General features: G+C 37.9%; 1 protein-coding gene across 9 annotated transcripts in view; it reads left to right on the forward strand.

Annotated features, from left to right (window-relative positions):
• PALLD (palladin, cytoskeletal associated protein) overlaps window positions 1-20,964 on the forward strand; it is a 490,519-nt gene that overhangs the window by 417,167 nt on the left and 52,388 nt on the right. For 7 of the 9 annotated variants that reach the window (XM_007496142.3, XM_007496140.3, XM_001365702.4 and 4 more), the window contains one exon: window positions 10,496-11,188. In XM_007496142.3, coding sequence (XP_007496204.1) covers window positions 10,496-11,188 — 693 coding nt within the window. Of the gene's footprint in view, window positions 1-1,291; window positions 1,665-10,495; window positions 11,189-20,964 lie in introns of those variants that run through there. The other 2 variants (XM_056802874.1, XM_056802878.1) reach the window with 2 other exon arrangements.

The raw sequence follows: 20,964 nt of genomic DNA on the forward strand, positions 1-20,964 counted from the left end.
TGATCTCCTACTGGGGAGTCACTTGACCTTGGTGAGTCTCAAAGGGTCAAGCCTTACAGATAAGTTTTCTTATCTGTAAAAAGAAGGTGTCAAGCTAGATTTTCTCTCTTGGCCCTTTGGGCTCTAAATCCTATGAAGGTGGAGGTTTGGGATTAGCTCTCTAGAGCATGTTGGCACCAGAATGACAGATTGGGTTGTCAATTATCCACATATTGGTAATAGCTGAAGCCATAGGAATGATTGAGCCCTTGAAGGGAAAGAGACCAAAGCTTTAACCTTGGGGGAATACCCACCTTTATCAGGTAGGAGGACAAGGAACCAGAACAAAGGACAAAGCACCAGAATGAAACAATTAGGGTTAGTCTAGGAGAGAGAAAGTGAAACAGGAGTGTCAGATAAGAGTCAGAGGAGTATCAAGTCAAAAGTAATGGATACAGGTAGTTCAGTAGACAGAGAGCCAGGCCTGAAGACAGGAAGTCATGGGTTCAAATCTGGTTCTCAGACACTTCCTAGATGTGTGACCCTGGACAAATCACCTAACCCCCATTTCATAGCCCTTACTACTTTTCTGCCTTGGAACTGATACTTAATATTGAGTCTAAGACAGAAGGTGAGGGTTGTTTTTTTAAAAAGCTACAGAGTGGGGAGGAAAGAACATAAATCATGTAACCATGGGAAAATATCCTAAATTAATTCATTTATAAAAATTTTTAATTAAAAACAACAAAAGTAAAAAAATAAATTTTTAAAAAGCTGTAGGCATGGGGTTAGAAGACTCAGGTTCAGGATCAAGTGCTGCTAGTCACCAGCTGTGTGACTTTGTGGCTATCATTTAATCTCTCTGGACCTCAGTTTCCTCATCAGTCAAATAGGGGTGATATTACTTATTCTGCCTCCCTCCATCAGTTTGTTGCGACAATACAATCTAAAAACATGTAAAAGACCTTGTAAACTGTAAAATGCTACATAAAAAGCCAGTAGTTATGTTACTATAGCAGAGACAAGGAGAACTGAGAACCAAGAAGAGAAAAGATAACAGATGTTAGAGTAAAAATTCTGGATACAAAATTACTTTCTCAAGAAAGAAGAGACCAAGCTTAAATGAGTTTTGCAGGTAGGAAAAAGAAAGGGAGAAAAGAGGGAAGGAAGGAAGGAAGGAAGGAAGGAAGGAAGGAAGGAAGGAAGGAAGGAAGGAAGGAAGGAAGGAAGGAAGGAAGGAAGGAAGGAAGGAAGGAAGGAAGAGTTTACTTTGTGTTTACTTTAGACTATAGAATCCAAAAAAGTTTAAAATGGGAAAGGGGTTGGAGGTGGAGATGCAGTTCCCAAGCCCAATGTGACTCGAGGATAGTTAATATGTTTTTCCACAGGAGCATTGGCACAGCTCAACAACGGTGCATTTCCCCTTAGAATTGTGGTGGAGATGCCTACAAGCCACAGGCTTCCCTCTCCCACTCCTGGATTTCCCTAGATCACTTCAACTGCAGTTGTATTTACCCTTAAGAAGTTCCAAAGGTATAAATCAGGGGGCAGTTGTTCACATCATAAAAGGCCTCTTCATTTCGTAGCGCAGAAGGATTTACAGTAAGATTCCTTTCAGCAGTGAGATCTTCTACTGTGCTCAACCTATTAGTGGTATTCCTAGTACGTGAAATCATCTGTATCATGTAAGTGTGAGTCTCTGTGTATGTGTACATATGTGAGAAATATGTGTATATCTTTATGTCCACCTATATGTGCAGATCAGATCATTCTTAGATTTGGCTGGTTCTAAGACAAAAAGTACATAAAAAATATGTAATGAACCAGTTTATTTGTTTTGTTTGTAAACCTTCAAAACTCAAGATTGGGTTGTTGTTTTTTTTTAACCTGGGCTGTAAACTTGGTTATTAAAAAGAGTTTGATAATGATATTTGTATTTTAGTTTTCCTTATAATCATGTGTATTTTGTTTTATAATTTAAAAACAAACCTTCTGAGAAGAAGTCAGTAAGCTTTCCATACTGCCAAAGGGATCTGCGATTCAAAAAAGCTTGAAAATCTCTGTACTGGATGATTATCAATTACCATTACTATCTGTGAGTCAGCTAAAGTCTAGAGCAATTAAGTGATTTGCCAAAGGGCCCACAACTAGTTTGGGTATAGAACCAGAATTAGGAACCTGGGATCTGAGATCTAAATGTTTATTTTTCTACTTGTTTGGCTCAGTCTTTCTAGATGTCATATGCTGGAAAATAGTCGTGTTGTTGTTTTGCTTTTGTTTTTTAATGTAGTTAAGATACATAGAAGGCAAAGTAGTCCTTTGTGGTATACAACTGTTCAAAGAAAACATGATTCTGCAGCAAAAGAATGTGGAGAATGTGTCAAGGGAAAATGGAGGGAAAGCGGTGTCTTACTTCTTAAGTTAGAACGGAGACACTTGACTAAGAAGGTGATGCCCACTTCTTTTAAAATGTGACACGTTAATCACCCCCACTTTTGTTCTTCATAAAAGCAAAGAAGCAAGAAGATCCTTTGAGCCCTCGCAAGTCAGCCTTCGAAGGGCTGATTGTACTGCATCTAACTGTTTTTAGAAATATTTGGACAATCATACTTTACATTTAGCTTTGGGACAAAACAGTTAACCATCTCTATCTTTTCAAAAATAAGATAATTTTCAAGCAGTCTAATAATTTTGACATACTATGTTTAAGGCCAAAAAGTTTCTCAATATCTGTGTCATGGGGAGTTTCTTTAGAGTCCCAGTTAGAGTTGTCTACGCCCAGTTATTGAAGAAAGTGTTGAAAAACAATTTTCACTTTAGAAAAATGCATGTAGCAAAAATGGACAAATTTACCCTTTAGGAAATCTTTTCAGTGGACCAGGGTCCATATTAATTCCCTTTATTTTTACTGAAATAGGTTTTCATAGTCATGACTCCTAATGCTTTCCTATTCTTTTTTTTTTAGCCTTTTATAGTAATGGAAATGAAAATGAGTGAAGACATTTTACTTGGTTGGGGTGTTTGTTCTTTCTGAAACTGCCCCTGAGCCTGCCCCCACCCAAAAAAACAAAAAAAATCTGAGCCCTGTATGGCAGGACTTCACTTGACTCAGTTCCATCAGGCATATCAGCCTTACAGTCATTGTCCAAGCAGGGGGAGAAACATCCATTCTCCTTTCTTGAGCACTGCCAGTCCTTCATCATGTACAATTTATTCCAACATACAAATCCTTTTCTCTTGGCCCTGCTGCAGATGGTTTGGACTACATCTTTGTATTGTGCACAGAGCCAAAATTACCATTTACCCCAGCGAGAACTCTGCCTCTATCATGGCTATAGGATAAGCCTCCACATCTGTGGAGCCAGCTGCAGGATTTAGCTTCTGAGGAATGGTTCATTGTCCTCGGATTTTTGTCAGTACACTACCTCCCAAACACCTTAGCCTCCATGCTAGTCGATTAAGGACATTGCCCTTTATCCCCATTGTGACATTCAGAATGCTGGTTCCCAAGAAGATTATGAACTGGTCAGTAATTGCTTTCCCCCTCATGGTGCGCACAATGATTTCAGATGCAGATTGTCTTTATGTCCTGAGAAGAAGATTGCTACCAGTTTGGAATTTTTTTTTTCAGTCAGTGAGCCAACCATAACTTTTGTTCTAAATAGGACTAGTTTTTCTAAGTGGAAGCATGTTTTTTGTTACTTTTATTCAAGTTGGTTTTCCTTTGCCCTTTCCCATTGTAATTAACTGTTTCATCCGACTTACTACAGGAACTGAGATATGAGTTAGTGGACAGTTGCCCATTTGTCAAGAAGGGGTTCAATTAATTTATGACAAGTCCCTTCCAACTCTTTGATTCCAAGCTATGTCTGAAGTTAAAGCATGATTTCAACATTTCTTCCACCAATATTCACTAAGCATGTACTATCTGCAAGGTCTGGATTGACAGTCTCCACCCTGGTGGACTAATTAACAGTCTAATAAGGTTTGATATCTGTGTCAGATGGCACAAAGGTAGAACACATCCTATTGGGCTAGAACCATAATAATAATAACAACTTGAATAATGTAAATTTGAATATTTGTGATCACTTAAGGATAAAGGGAGGCCCAAAGTATTTTTTTTTTCCAAGTTAGTTGGGAGGATGAGAATCAAGGAAGGTTCAGTATGAATAAGAGTCCTAGGAATGGGGCCTCCAAAGGGATAAAGTTTTGTCATTATTCCAAATAGGAAAAATATACATTTTCATGCCATGGTCAGTTATAATATTGTATTTATGTTAGTCCATAAAATGTTTCTGTCCCACCTCTTTGCTCTCCTCTGCCCCACTCTCAACGTTGCAGTTAATTTTTGAGAGGGTTTGGTTTGTATTTACCACAACTGGCACTCTGAATACTTTACCTAATGAAATGCAGATGCCATCTGGTTGTTATTAACTTATTATTGTTGTGTTGTTTTTAGTAATAATGATTGTTCTTTAGATTATTTATATTATGGTTCACCATATGTATAATAAATGTTCGGTTTTATAAAAAGCAAATGATTGAATATAGATTCCCCAATCCCTACCCAGTAGGACTCGATTTAAGGTTAAGAATTGAGGGAAAAGGCTAAGAAAATATTAATGTAGTCAAGCAGGTGGAAACTAGACAAATGTAACTTTTAATTTGTCCTGCATAAACCAAAAACCATGCCAATAATTCTCAATGTACCTTACTTTACTTTTTGCTCACCCAGAACAGTTTTCCCAAGTGATCCATGTTGGACTTCCCATATGGAAATTAACCAACCTAAGGACCTTCTCAAGTTAACCCTACAAGCCTCCCACCCTTGGTGAGCAAAAAAACAATCAACAACCATTGATTAAACACCTACAAGGTAGTAGATATTGGAGATACAAGGCAAGAATGAAAGATTCCTAGCCCCTTCCTCCCACCAAAAAAAGGTTAAGGTTCTTAAGGAAACCTTCACTCATTTACCTCCTACCCTAATTGCTGTTCCCAAAACACATACCCTACCTGCTTGTCCCACCTAACCACCCTTCCCTGTTATTGTGTCAGTCTTTCAGATATGTCCAATTCTCTCGACCCTATGGACCTGTCCATAGGACAGGAATTTTCTTGGCAAAGATGCTTGAGTGGTTTGCCATGTCCTTCTCCATTGTGTCCTCATTTTACAGATGAGAATCTGGGGCAATGAGGGATTACATAACTTGCCAAAGGTCACACAGCTAGTATCTTAGGCTGGATTTTAATTCAGATCACCCTGACTCCAGGCTCCAGCCTTTAACTGTATCACCTAGCTGCCTTCCTATACCTACTGCGCCCTAAAATTAAGGCTCACTTGAAGCTTGGTCTTAGTTGTTAGGTTTTCAATTTTTTTGTGCTATGGAGCATGACCCTGCCTTCAGGGAACTCCAAAAAACATACACAGAAGAGAGTGAGATTTAGGAGATATTCTTGGAAGAATTAATCAAAGAATAACTTCTGTATTATATCACTAGGAAGGAAGAGGGGAGTACAGTGTAGTCAATTCTAGAATTATTATTAAAATAAATTCTAGAGAATTTTACAGATATATCCCCCAGAGAGTTCTCTTGTCTAGGCATCAGGAGACGTTTTTGCCCCTAATGAAAGAATCATTCCACCCCTAACCTCTCATTTCAGTGTTTTTTTAAGCCTGTTTCTTATGTATGGTCTTTTCTCCTTTCAAGACTTAATTGAAATGCCATCTCCTACAAGGGGTCTTTCTGACCACAATTTTATATTTTATATTTATTTTCTACCTGTTTTATACTCACTTATGTATGAGATATTTTTCCCCATGAAGATTATAAATTCCTTGAGGGTAAGAAACGTTTTATTTGATCTTTATGTCTCTAGTACCAAGCAAAGGATCTGACCCATAGTAGGGCCTTAATAAATGCTTGTCATATTGCATTGTGACTAAGTAAGTTCCATTATCTCTCTAGCCCTATTCAATCTTCAAGCTATATGGACTCAATGACCTTTAAGGTTCCTCTAAAGTCATCTGATTGTCTGATGATGGTGAATGATAATACCAGAAAATAGTAAAGTTTAAATCCATCATGGAGGCTGTGGCACCTTTAGCATGTCCTTCCCTCCATGAGTAGAAACTGCAACCTCCTCAAGTCTTCTCATCCTGCCCTCTTCTCATCTATGTCCTTCAATAAAGCCTCTAAAATCCTCTTTCCATATGCTAGAGACTTTCCTCTAGGTCTTTTAACATTTTGTAGCTGCCAGTGAAAGTATGTATTGTCTCTGGTAAAGGAATCCAGAGTATTTGCTTTTGGGGGATGTCCAAGAGAACATTTCTTAAAATGTATTCCCAAAATTATTATCATATTCTTCATTTGTGACAGAAAGTGAAGCACTGTGTATATTAGGGACTATCCACATTTTTAATATTGCTTTAGTTTTCAATGATTCTTGACAATAATACAAATCCTACTTTTAGCTGAATAAGCCTACATTTTTCCTTTTTTCCCATATAGTCAAAGCATTGCATGTTGCCACATTCCCCAGGGAAAGTATTGATTAGGATTTTTAAAAAGTATTCTGTCCCACAGGCAATCTAAAAACAGCAACTGCCTCCTTCTTCCAGATGTTTGAAAAATAAATGTATACATACAACCCAAATGATAAACTCCATCTTTTTCTGGACAATTAAATATGTTATTCAGCTAGACTTCTTTTTTTATTCTATTCTTCCCCAGATTGGTTGGAGAGGTTTGGGAAGGTTTTTAAGACAAATTTTTAACTCAGGGTGGCATTACTCAATAGATTATATGATTTTATTTAACTGTCACAAATAGTTCCACCCAGCTTGCTATAGTCTTTACTCAATATACTTTAATCTTAGAACTCTCTTTTGATTCCTTCCTCCCTTTCCCAACTATATTCATTCATCAGTCCCTTCATCCTTCCATTCTTACTGCTGTCACCTTATTTAAATTCTCATTGTTTCTGCCTGTACTCTGGATACTCTGGAAGAGATTTCCATGAACATCTAGTCGAAAAATCATTTGAGGACTGGTCTTCTACCCTTTTATTGAAAAATTCAATCCCAAGGCAACTCATATCATTTTTGGAGTTCTAATTAATAGAAATTATTCAAAGTAATCAAATTTATTCAAGTAATCATATAATTAATTCAATTAATTATTTAATTAAATTCAAATAAAATTAAATCAAATTTGCTTCTTTGCAACATCTTTTTACATTTATCTATCCTGCTACATAGATTTTCTCTCCTTGTGGCCAGAAACCTTTTATCCTCCCTCCAAGCCTAGAATAGCATCTCATATTAGTAAATTCAATAATGAATACTGCCTGCATCTTTGAAATGCTTCTTAATTCCTAGACTCTGAGGATCTTAATCTGAAATCTATGGACTTTTTTTTTAAGTTGTAATTGTAGAATAAGGATAAGACTATCTTTTTCACCCCTTCAGAATTAGCCTTAACTCAAGAAATTATTATTTGTGCTGAAACCAAATATGAAAATTTGTTGATATTCATTTTTCAGTTATGCCAAACTCTCCCTGACCCCATTTGGTGTTTTCTTATCAAAGACACTAGAATGGATTTCCATTTCCTTCTCCATATCAATTTATATATGAGGAAACTGAGGAAAATGGGGTTAAATGACTTGCCCAAGATCAAATAGCTAATAAGGGTCTGGAGTCAGAACTTAGGTCTTCTTGACTCCAAGTCCAGCATTCTATCCACTGCACCACCTAGCTGCCCTTTTGAAAAATTGCAGGTCCCAAATAGTACCCTTATCTTGACTTTCCTCTTTCCTTTGTCCTCCTCTCCTCCTTCTCCCTCTCCCTCTCCCCCTTTATCTCCCTTTCCCTCCCATCTGTCTCCCTCTCCCTCCCTCCCTCTCTGTCTCTCTGTCTCTGTCTGCCTCTCTCTCTCTCTCTCTCTCTCTCTCTCTCTCTCTCTTCCTTCTCCTCCTCCCAACTCCATCTCTCTGGGGTATGTTAGAATTTTTTTTCCCATGCAAAGTACTGAACAACTGAACATGGGACCCATATGAAAATAGAACATCAACAAGCTTTTCATTGAGCTAAATATAAGCTGAAGTATACATTGACTGTGTCTTCATTATCTCGTGAAGTGCTAGGTTGTTTATAGTTTCCAAAGCACTGATTAAATAAAGCACTTGGAAGTAGACCATTAGCCATTGACTAAAAAGGGTGCTTCGACTGGTGAGCCCAGATTGGGCTTGCAAGATTGGCTGAGTAGCCATGTCCCCCTGAAAAAAGCCAGGACTAGGGGAGAAATGATGCTAATATATAGCTTGCTATGGCTTCCCAAAAGCCCTCTTTGGACATGGGCTTAGTGCAGGGGTCTTGGACCCCTCCGGATATTTCTTAATGTCTCCACATCAGTTAGAGGATGTGACCTGGCAACTTCTTTATAGCTACCACACAACAGCTGTTGGCTGGTGCCAAGCCAGGCATAAAAATATAACTTTAGCTTTGACCATTTTGAGCCAGCTTGGCACTGGAAAGCAGCCACCTAGAGATGGCTTTGAAGAGGCTTTCTCACCACACCAAGTCACTCCCTAGCCCAGCCATAAGTCATTTGGTGGAGCTGCAGCCTTCCCATTTTTAAATGCCCTTGTGCCAGGATTAGGAGGTCATGGCAAAGAGGGCATAGAGGAAAAGAGAGGAGAAATGGGTTTGGGGGGTAAGTTATATAGGTAGATGGCCTGGCTGTAGGGTAGGTGGGGGGTTCTTTATATTTCTGTGTCTGCCCTAAAACATAGATCTCTAAGCATGCCAAATGTATGCATATGCTGTGAAGTACCCTGAAACCACACAGACATCTGGAGTGTCAAGGGAACGGTGAATTCCCAGCTGTGACATGGCCATTTATAAAGAAAGAGCTCAGATGAATTTCAACAGGAGGACCACACAGAGTTACAAGCTAATGGATTCGTTGATGCTAGCATCTTATGGAGGGGAAGGGAGAGCTTGCTTCTACACACACTTTTTAGCTATCAAGAAAATAAAAAGCCCGCCTTGGTTTCTTTGACTTTTCACCAATTTATAAGAGTAGTAGCTAGGGTCAAACTGTACTGTTGAAGTGGCTAGATGCTGAGAGAGTCAAACTGGAAAGGAAAGAAGGGCTTCCATTCTCCTTGGCCAACTCCCCTGCTCTATTCTTACTAATGAAACCCTCCTGAAGTCTTTTAAGACTTTTGAAAGATTATTTTTTTCCATTTCTCCATATTTCTTTGGGTCACTTTAGAGTTAAACAGCTAAAGATGAGAGAGCAGCTATCTCTGCTGTATCTGAAAAGTTTTGTCAGAAAAAGTGGTGTGTAGTTGCTCTCCCATGAAATGACAGAAGATGTTTGTATTTATCTTTCATTCACACATATTATAGTGCCACCTTCTGTTGAAGTTTTTGTAAACAGTCCCGGGTGACTAGTACTTTTTCATTAACGTACCCTGTTGAAAACATGGCCAATACATAATTATGCTACATAAAGGCTAGTCAGCTGAGAGTAGAGGAGTTAACTCATAATGTAGTTATAAGCTTATAATTAGCTATAATGGGAATTCCAAATCAAACACTTCTTAACTTGCTATTGTTTGGGGAACTATTCATAAATAAAAGACCATTTGTTGATCATCCCAATGCTCACAATAAAGGTTTCATTTGGAGATTTCTGATGGAGAGACATTTAACAAGTCTTTTTTAATTGGCCACAACTCATTTGCATGTATTTTGCTTACCAATGACAACAGATATTTAGTTTAGCATAAATAATGGGTAATTACAGAATTTAATGTTTTAAATGCCATACATGTATTTAAAGGCTTAAGAGCGACTTGCTGTAATGATTAAAAGTGATAAGTCAATTATTATCTAGTATTCGCTGAACAACAAAATAATAATAGAATCTCATGAGAAACTGCTCTCTTATTCTCTTAATTATGATCCTTAAAACAATTAACAAGTAGTCATCACTTTGTGTTTCTATTCAAACTTGACTTTCTCCTCCCAGCAAACTAGTTATTAGTCTGAAAGCCTTTTTTCTTGATCCAAAGGAATATTCAGGAACTATTAGGAACATTGAGTAAGGCAAATTGAAGCTGACTAATTCTTCAACAAAAGTGAACTCAAACTAAAAAAATGTGAATAATTTTTGACCTTGTAACTTTTTAAAATTTCATTGATCTTTAATGACCAGAAAGAGAAGAACAAAGAGATTTTTCTCACGCTGGTTGTAGTACGTTCAAAATGAACTTTACCTCCAGAAATCTGGCAATATTTCCATCTGCAATGCTAAAGATTTGGATTGGTTTAGATAGAACTCCAAGAAAGTTTCCCAGTAACTAGTGATTTCTGCTTGATTTTGAGATTCACCTAGAACTACAGGCTAGTAACTACTTCATCCGAATTACTGTAAACTTGGGAACTTTTATACAAAAATTTGCAACTTAAGTCATTTTTTCTTCTTTTCTCTTCCCACAGGGACCCTTTGAAAATACAACAATTGCAGAACCAAATTAGACTGGAACAAGAGGGCAGCCAGTGGTACCATCAGCAGTCCAGTGCCCCACAGAACCCTCCCCCTTCCCCACCTTTCCCTCCTCCACCATCTTTCCAAGAGCTTGAGGCCAGCCAATCTGTCTCTTTCCCAGATCAGATGAATGTTCTCACCTCCCACTCTTCTCCCGTCATGCAGTCCTCAAGCTCCTTCAACTACGCTAGGCCCAAACAATTCATTGCTGCTCAGAACATCAGCCCTGCCTCAGGTTATGTGACTCCTTCCTCTAGTTCTTCCACCTCCAGCCTCCCATCTCCCATGTCTCCAACTGCTACTCAGAAACAGTTCGGCCGAGTGCCCGTGCCACCCTTCTCTCAACCATTTCCCTCTGAAGGGGAGTTTCAGTGGTCTCCTTCTTCACCCTCCCCTCCACCCCCTCCTCCTCCAGTCTTCAGTCCAACCACAGCTTTTCCTATGTCCGATTCCTTTCCACTCCCTCCTCCCCCTCCTCCGCCTCTCCCAGGATCAGCTCCCTCACCTTCTTTCTGCCCTTCTCCAAATGCCCGTTTCGGTCACTCCAATCAAACTCCAGCAGCCTTCCTCAGCTCCATGTTGCCATCCCAGCCTGCTCCCGTCGCAGTCAACGCATTGGGACTTCCCAAAAGTGTCACTCCTGTGTAAGTATAGCCCTTTGGTTATGTTGGTTCCATTTTGTTTGTTTTTCACAGCCATCTATCTACCCACATGTTCGTTTTGTTTCCTGCTAACTGTTTGATCTCTTTCTACTGCATTGTCGGTAGCTTTTTTTCAAGATGTTGGATGATGGGTACATTCATAACATCATAGACCTAGAGCTGAAAGGGGCCTTAGACTCAGACTTTAAAGATGGGAAAAGTGAGGTTCAGACAGCTTCACTGATTTTCCCAGAGGCAAATAGAAATAGATTGTTTCTGTTTCTATAGAAAGTGGCAGAATTGGGATTTGAATCCAGGTCCTCTTGACTCCCAAACTGCCCCCTCCCCATTACCTAGTTTATATCATAAAATGCCAGAGCTAGAAGGAGCCTTTGAAGGTCATCTAAAATCTTTGTATAGATGAGAAAACGAATGCTGCAGAGAGGAAGTGATTTTTGTTTTTTGATTTTTTTAAGCCTGCATCTCCCTCTCTCACCCCTCACCTCAAAGGGAAGAAGTTCTCATGGGTCTTGATCCCATTCATGACAGTCACAGAAGTTTTGGCCTCCTCCATTTCTGACTGGAGCCATTTTGCTCCTCCTTAGGGAGCCTTAGGAAGCTGGCCCCCATTCCAGGGTGTTCACCATCTTTTTGTTGTTGTTTTTAAAGCAATAATAAAGATCTTTCATTGAGGGGAGGGGATTGTAATCCAGTGTTACCATACAGCACTGGGGTGTAGGTGACCACTAGAGCAGGTGGTCAGAGTTTAAATCCATTCCAACAGGGAGGGAATCTCATGGAAGGCATCACCTTGCAAAACTGTTGTATGACAAGTGCATAGGAAAGTCTAGGGAGGCTATGGAGAAGCAGCAAGGAGGAGTGCTTGGGAGGGTTGTTTTACAAAAGAGCCAGTGCCTGGAGAAGCTGGAACATCTGGTCGCAAAAGCAGGTACTTCAACTGGTTTCAACAGTCTTCAGGCAATTTATAACTCCAAGGGTTAGAGCAAGGTGAGCTCATGAGCTGCATTCAACAACCCCCCCCCCCTTGGTCAAAATAAATTTCATCACTGGAAGGATCGAGGAAAACATTGAAAAGTTTGATGAACTGCTGGACCTTGTTGGCACTGGTCACCTTGGTCCCAAAGGCAGAGGATAAACTAAGGCAGCACTTAAAGGTGGGGTACTCACCATCTGGGTGCTGGGTTCAGTGGGGATACCTGATCAGATTTAACCCTTTTGTGCCTCAGAGCTCTTGAGCTCAAACAGACCACGAACCTTAGCCTCCCCAGGTAGAAGAATTCTAGGAATGTACCAGCATGCTGGGCTTGAAATGATTTTCCCAAGCTTATTAAGCTGGTTAGTAACAGAGCCAGGACTAGAACCCAGCTTCGCCTGACTCATCATCCCTTTGGTCTCTTGAAGAGGCTTTAACCTGCCTTGTATTATAAGGTTCTTCAATACTTCTCTTACACATTTTTCACAAGAAGCTATAATTAAACTGGCAAATGTAATTCCATTTCAAAAGTGCCTTCTCCAGTTAGATAGTCTGGAAATGTTAGCTGCCAACAGCAGATTTCTAGTATACATACTTTCCAGTATAAGTACATATGGTATAGATTGATAGTACCTGCATAATTTTAGAATATATTCATAGCACATACATTCAGTGAGTATATATACAATAAAGATAACATATTTATAATACAAATACTATAGCTTTATAGTATATGTATAGGAATATATACAATATGTACATACACAATAAAAATAAATATGGCATTTATAATATATACTCTAATTTTAGTATATTTATGGGAACATACAGCATGTATATGTAATATAAATATAGTATATTAATAATACATAACTATAATTTTAGTATATTTATACTAATACATATAGCATATATAACAAATATAGTATATTTATACTATAATTTTAGTATATTTATAGCAAAATGTACAGTATGTATATATGTACTACAAATAAATATGATATATTTATAATACATATACCATAATCTTAGCATATTTATAGAAATATATAGCATGTATATATAACATAAATATAGAATATTTATAATACACATACTGTAATTTTAGTCTATTTATAGCAATATATAGCATGTGTATATATAATATAAATAAACATGGCATATTTATAATACATATACTATAATTTTAGTATACTCATAGTAATGCATATAATATATATAATAGAGTATATTCATAATGCATATACTATAATTTCATAACATAGCACATATATACAGAAAGTATATATAGTATATTTATAGTATTGCAATTTTGGTTTATAGTACATGTACTTTCAAGTATAGTACATATGGTACAGTACTTTCAAGACAACCCAATATTAATTTATTAGATTCTTTAGTTTATCTGATCATACTCCTTTAGAGACCCACTGGATTTTATTGAATAGGAGGTGACATAGTTGTACCTGTATTTTAGGAAAATCATTTTGGAAGCTTTGCAGGAAATGAATGGGAGTGGGGAGAGGCTTGAGGGTGAAGAATCCAGTTAGAAATCTATTACTGGGGCAGCTAGGTGCATGCCAGGCAGAACTGATACCCAATATTGATTCTAAGATCAAAGGTTAGGAGTTAAAAAAAAAAGAAGTCTAATGCTGTAGTTTAAGTGAGAGGGAATGAGATTTTAAACTAGGGTTATGAATATATGTGTAAAAAGAAGGGGGGCATACGTGAGAAATGTTCTAGAGGAAAGCAAAATTTTAAAAATTAAAAAAACAAAATGAAAAGATTTGGCAGCTAATTGAATATATGGGATGATCAACAGAGAAAGGAGTCAAGGATAACACTGAAGTTGAGAGCTTAAGTATCTGAAAGGATGATAGTGCTCTTCAGAATAACTGGGAAATTCAAGAGAGGTAAGTTTGGGGAGGAAAATAATTCTGTGTTGAACTTGTTGAGTTGTTGATAACCTGTTATTTGAAATGTCCAATAGGCAGGTGATGATTTAGGACTGGGAGAGAGAAAGGCTTGGTTGTACAAGATTTGGAAATTATCTTCATTGAAAGGATAGTCCAATCCATGGCATCTGATGAGATGATGAATGGAGAGCTTATAAAATGAAAAGGAAGCCCTGGGCAGAATGTCTGGGAATATCCACAGTTAGGAGGCATGCTATGCCTGAAGACACAGTAAAGACACTGAGGAAAAAACAGACAAGCAGTAGGAAGACAACCAAGAGAGGGCTGTCAGGAAAACTCAGAAGAGGAGTATCCTGGAGGGGAAATTGGCTCACTATGTCAGATGCAGCAGAGAGGTTAAGGAGGAGGATTAAGAAAAAGACCATTAGAATTGACAGACAAAAAGTCATGGGTGACTTCGAGAGAACATTTTTGGTTGAATAATGAGGTCAAAAGTCAGATTACAAAGGGTTTAAAAGAATGAGAAGGCAGGAAGTGTAGGCTCTGAGTTTAGATGGCTTTTTCAAACAGCCATTCATTCCCCCCTCAAATCAAATCCCTGGGAGACAGGAGATCAAGAAGAAATAAGTTGAAGTCCCTCCCCTAACATATACTGGCTATGTAACTACAGACAAGTCACTTAAACATCTCGATGCCCCAGGCAGCTATCCAAAACTTTAATTTACAAAACAGTTTCATATATATATGCATTTTGGAGAGAGTTTCCAGGGACTTTTTTTTTTAAAGGAAGAAGGCAGGGGAAATACCAAGGTGGACTTGGCATCACAGATCAGAATATTTTTTTAATGCCAAATGCCTATTTTAGATAATACAGTTTCTAAACCAGAAGAAACCTACTATTCCATCATAAGATCACACATATTAAATCTTTTCTCTTGAAAACCAAAGATGCCTCTATCCCAAGGGTTATCAAACTTATTTCAGAATACCAGGACCCTTGGCAGTCTGGTGAAATCTATGGACCCCTTCTCCGAATAATGCTTTCAAATGTACAAAATAGAATGCATAGGATGACAAAGAAAACCCAATATGTTGCAATACAGTAATTAAAATACTCTGTGAAAAGAAAAAAAGTTAATAGATCCCAGGTTTAATTAGATCAATGGGTTATATATATTGTGAGATCTGAGCATTCTGCTAAGGTGGCATCCTGAAGCTCACAGATGTGGGCAGTGGAAGTCAAAAAGACAAAGAACTAAAACTAGGAATGCCACAATCTCTAATTTAAAAAAAAAATGGAAATAAACAAGAATAATGATTTTTTTTTAATGGCTTCTGTTTCCCTTCAGACTAGGAACAGCCACAAGCGAAACAACCATGAGCTAATTGTGGCTTCAGGAGACTTGAGCAGGTCCTGCTTCTCTGCTCTTTTTCCTCAGGCAGGCAGTTGTGTTCTCTACCAGTGTTGCCAGGGTCACTGGCCGAGAAAATATTGCCCTCCACACAAAGCTGTTGACAGACACAAACGCAGCACTGTTAAGTCAACTCCAATTGGGAAAGGGGGAGGTGGCAGGGAATGAGGAGAACACAGCCTCAGGAAGGAATCTGTTTGCACTCTTGTAAAATTAATGTCCTCTGCCTCCCTCCTGGTTGTTGATGGCTCATTTGAAGGCTTCCATTGGCTGTTACCCTCCTCCTCTGATGCTGTAAATCAAGTTGTAAGAAGTGATTGGAATCTAATGGATTAAGGAATTCCACAGAGGGAAACAGGGCAACCCTTCTGCTTCTCTTAGAGGCTAAGCAGCTGGCCGGCTCTCCTCCAAGCCTATGGGACAAATCCTAACTTTCCACCATCACAAGGGTTACACCATGTTTCTCACCCATCCTCACGTTCCCACGACCTTTTAGCATAAGGGAGTGCCACAGAGCTAGAGAGAGTGCCACACACTGCTTAATACCTGTAATTGTCCCTTTCATATAATTAGATCTTCAGCTTTGAAATGTTAGCACCAAATCCTCCACAAGCCAGAGCATGCATCAACCAGAGATGTATTAAGAATCGCTTGCATTCTCTAAGAACTCTAAGCATTGTGCAGTCATTATCTCATGGCTCCTCCTTCTTTCTTTCTCATAGGGAGTAGGTAGGAGGAACCAAATTTTGCTTATAAGAAATAGTCACACAGAGGTTAAGGGATATGCCTGTGCTCACGGAGATGGAACCAATCTGACTTTCAGATTTTGCCTTAGCAGAGAGGTGATGAACTAATGATGTATGATGAGTCGAGTATTTTCAGACAAATCCAATGGGTACATTTACTTGACTCAATTATACTTATTTGTCACAGGAAAGGTCTTTTATTTGATTAGGGTTTTTCTTTTTTGGAGGATGTAGGAATTGAGTAGAAGAGAGAGAGTGATGTAATTTTTTTTAAATCAATGCAATTTAAAAGTAAGCAGAAGAAAACAGAGGAAAGTTTAGATGGGAACATAGACAAGCAGTGTTATTACAACCCTGTTAATTTTAATATATTTTGAAAAGTTATATGTAACAGATTTGTCCTTCCATATGCAGCCCTCTTTTTCCATTTTTGCCTATCAATATGGCCATGTTTAAATAGAACATTATCAGTCAGGTTCATAATAAAAATTCAAGTGACACTACAAGGAGTAGCCCTTTTAAATTTTTTGATTTGTGTGCACATTTTAATTTGGACTCACATAATTGATATTTGGTATTTCCAAACCATAGTAATGTCTTTGAAATGAGCAAATGGAAAATTGCTTATTATTTTAGCTAAATTGTTTTATTCAGGTTACTTGATCATTTGAGTAGACTACAAATGAACACTGATTGAACACATGTTATTTTCATAGCACTGGCTGTGTTAAGGGATGCTTGAAGGATCATGTAATTGGGATGCTTCAGTATCTGTATGATAAGAGTAGCATAATGGCATGCCTTTTTAAAAATAGACATTTACTGAACCATCCCTTATTTCAAGGCAGTAGATGGTGCCATGGTTAGAGTGCTATATTTAAAGTCAGAAAGTCCTGAGTTCAGAACCTGCCTTTGACACCTGACCCTGAGCAATCTCCCTCAGACTCAGTTTCCTCATCTGTAAAATGAGCATAATAATATCTAGTTCATGGGTTGTTGTGAGGATCAAATGAGATAATATAGGTAAAGGGCTTAGCCAATTTCAAAGCACTATACATGTGTTAATAATAACGATTATGGCGATAGTGATGGAGATTTTTTTTAACTAGAAAAAAATTCAGCAAAACCAAGTGACGGGGAACAGCTGGATGGTTCAGTGGATTGAGAGACAGGCCTAGAGGTGGGAGATCGGGGTTAAAATCTAACCTCAAACAGTTCCTAACTATATGACCATGGGAAAATCACGTAACCCTCATTGCCTAGTCCTTCCTTACCACTTTTCTGCCTTGGAACTAATACTCAGTATTGATTTTAAGACAGAAGTTAAGAGTTTAAAAAAGGGGCAGGGTTGGAATGTAATGAAATAATCAAGGCATTAACTAGTGGTTTCAAATTCAATAGGATGAATCCCTGTGGGCAACAAACTATTGACTCGGAAAACCACAAATTATTATATTTTTATTTTATTAAATATTTCCTAATAACCTTTTATCTTAAAATTGATACTAATCTTTGATTCCAAGGCAGAAGAGTAGTAAAAGCTAGGCAACAAGGATTAAGTGATTTGTCCAAGGTCACTCAATAGGAAGTGTCTGTGGCCAGATTTGGATCTAGATTACTTTTGAACCTGTTTCAGCAATATTTAGGAGTGTTACGGACCTGGTTTTGACACCTCTGCAGTAAGCAGTTATGACTGCAGAAATTCAAAGAAACATGGGAAGACTTATATGAATGGGTACAGGATGAAATAAGCAGAATTAAGAAAACAATATCTACAATTAGAATGGGAGTCCCTTGAGGACAGGGTCCATGTTTTTGCTTTTTTTTTTGTATTCCCAGGCCATCTCTCAGTGTCTGCCATGCAGGAAATACTTAATAAATGCTTGCTGACTGACTGATGATGGCCACACTATAAATGAAAAGGTCATTTGAACATAAGTTCTGAGTAATTAAAAAACAAGTTATAATCACAGGGAACAGATAATGAAAAACGTTTCCCTGATCTTGGCTGACAGACCAGGAACTGTAGGGAGGTAGAATGTGGTATATTTACCTCACGTTATACATTATCAGATAGGGTCACTGTTTTTGCTTAGCAGTTCTTTTTTTCCCTTTGTATAAAGGAAGAATTCAAATCTAAAAGAATGTTGTGGAATAGATGGGAGACTAAAAATGATTCTGATTTTTTTTAAGGCTACTTCCAAAGCTTAGAAAGAACCAAGGGAAAAAAAAAATGAATGTAGCATGATAGAAAAAGATTTGGATTACCAAGAATTACCAACTCTTAATTTGAACTAATAATAAGATTAATAGTTAGCGTTTATAGAGTGCCTAGCATGTGCCAGGCACTGTGCTGAAGTTTACTCTCATTTGATCCTCACAAGAACCCTGAAAGGTAGGTACTATTATAATCCCTTTTACATCTGAGAAAACTGAAGTGAACAGAGATTAAGTGACTTGACCATGGTCACACAGCTAGTACATGTCAGAAGTCTCAGAACTCAGGTCTTCTTGACTCCAGGCCCAGGACTCTCTCCACTGCCCCCCTTGAACTCTTGAACCACTTGTTCTTAAGGTAGCAAACAACAGGATATCTATACTCTAGTGCAATTTATTGAGGTTTCCAATTGAATAAATGAAGGAATGACTAGATTCTGCTGGCTAGGGTTCTGTCCTGGGCTTCCCTTAGGATAAAATCCAAGACTGGTGTTTGAAGCTTCCCAGGAACTTGTCAGTTCCTAACTTCCCTGCCACTTACTTTATCCCACCCCTGACACCTCCACCATCTCTCCAGAGGAGGGAGGCAACATATTACTGAACCCTGTTCTCTCAGTTTGGAGTTAGCCCTCCTGCAGTACTGTAGATCTTACTGATTCTCCAGTAGACTTTGGGATCATCAAATATTCCAAGGAATTTTAGTTTTTGTTCTAGTTACTATTGAAACAGTATTTTAATAGGAATATAGACAATGGGCCACTTTGATACTACACCCCACCCACCTACCCAAGGGGACAGGAGAAATGGGAGAGGAAAGGAAAGATAAACTCATATCTTCCACTAAACATTGACTGTCAATTGACCCAATTAAGGCAATTCATTCAAAGAAAGAAAAGTTGCATATTCCAGTGCACTGGATAGCTTTTTTCCTCATGTATGCTTCTATACAAATTCTCTGAGTTTGTGGGTATTGTTTTTCACTGTGCTTTTCCCCAGTATTCACAGAAAAAACCCTGATATAGTTAGAAAAATTATTTTCTACTGCAATTCATCCTCAAAGTTCCTAGCAACTCTTTGGATTTGTTTTCAATTATGAGGGTAGTAAGTGCCTAGGGAAATTTTCATTGTATTATTTGTCTTTTTTGACAAAGTTTTACCTGCTCATTTACTAGATATATTACAAAGTAACTGTGTGTGTGATTCTTTAGAGAGCCTATTAGATGACATAGTATCTAGAATCAATTCTGAAGTTATTGACTTTTCCACTACATGTTTGCTACATTTCCTAATGTGCTTTTAATTACATCTTGGCTAAATTAATTTCTGTAAGGACACATCTTCAATTGTATAACTAAAGTTAATGGGAAAATGAATCTTTACAGGCAGCAATTGACTTTACAAGAACCTTCAGGTAGTTCTTTAGTCCACATAGCAAGCAAAGTCTGTTACAACGCAATAACAATGAAAAGATCATTGGCTTTTTAACAGAAGAAATTGGGTTCATATTTCACCTCTGCTACACAGTATCTATGAGAACTTGGTCCATGACTTACTTCCTCTCTCTATGCCTCAGTTTCCTTATCTGAGAAATAAGGAGTTGCATTAGATAACCTCTAAGGATCCTTCCAGTCCTACATCTATGATCCAATGAACTTAACCACTATGTTTGAGTTTGGCTCATCACCAGATTACAGTGAATAAATGATAAAGAGAATTTTTAGAAGGAAAAAGAACTGATTTTCCAGTTAGTAGACAGACACATGATCTTTTAAGTCCAAGTTGTGCTCTGGAGGTTTGGGAGTTTCTGATGTGTACTGACAGTACTGACCTAGAATACTATATCAAGGGAGGGATATGCTCAGGGTTGATTCAGTAGCCAAAAAATAAAGTAAAAAATGACCTCCTGTGATTTGACAGTGGTTGCATCTGGAAGATTTTATTTTCCAGATGTTTTTGTATGTGTATGTGTTTAGTGTGAGTTTTTTCCAACCACATGAATATTGCCTTTTTTAAAAAATGATAGTTGACATCTTATTGAAGCAAAAACAAGCTGGTCAGTAATAGATTTTGTTCACTTGGGGCGGGAGTATTTACTCTGATTTATTTACTATGTAAGGTCTTTGATGAGTTGAGTTTATTTTGGCATAATGTTTGTATATGACGTATTTATAGTTTGGGTCACCCAATTTTCTTTTTGCAGATATTTCTGAAGAGGTATCCCTTCTATTTGTAGACTAGTTCCTCTTTTTGTCTTCTGATAGATTGTTCTAACCTGTGAATTAGGGTTCGAATATGGGAAAATAGGATGGATAATTCTTGTCTCCACTTGAAGATCTGAGTTTAAATGTAGAGATACATTTCACTTGGATCCCTCATGAAATATCATTTAGCCTTATCTGTCAGGGCAGGGAGATTAATATTCTTAACACAGAGATGTTAATCTAAGTATACAGAGAAATTCCATCCTGAAGGATTTTATGTAAAGCTTGGGAAA

Source organism: Monodelphis domestica, chromosome 6, assembly GCF_027887165.1.
Source record: "Monodelphis domestica isolate mMonDom1 chromosome 6, mMonDom1.pri, whole genome shotgun sequence".
Lineage (NCBI taxonomy): Eukaryota > Metazoa > Chordata > Mammalia > Didelphimorphia > Didelphidae > Monodelphis > Monodelphis domestica.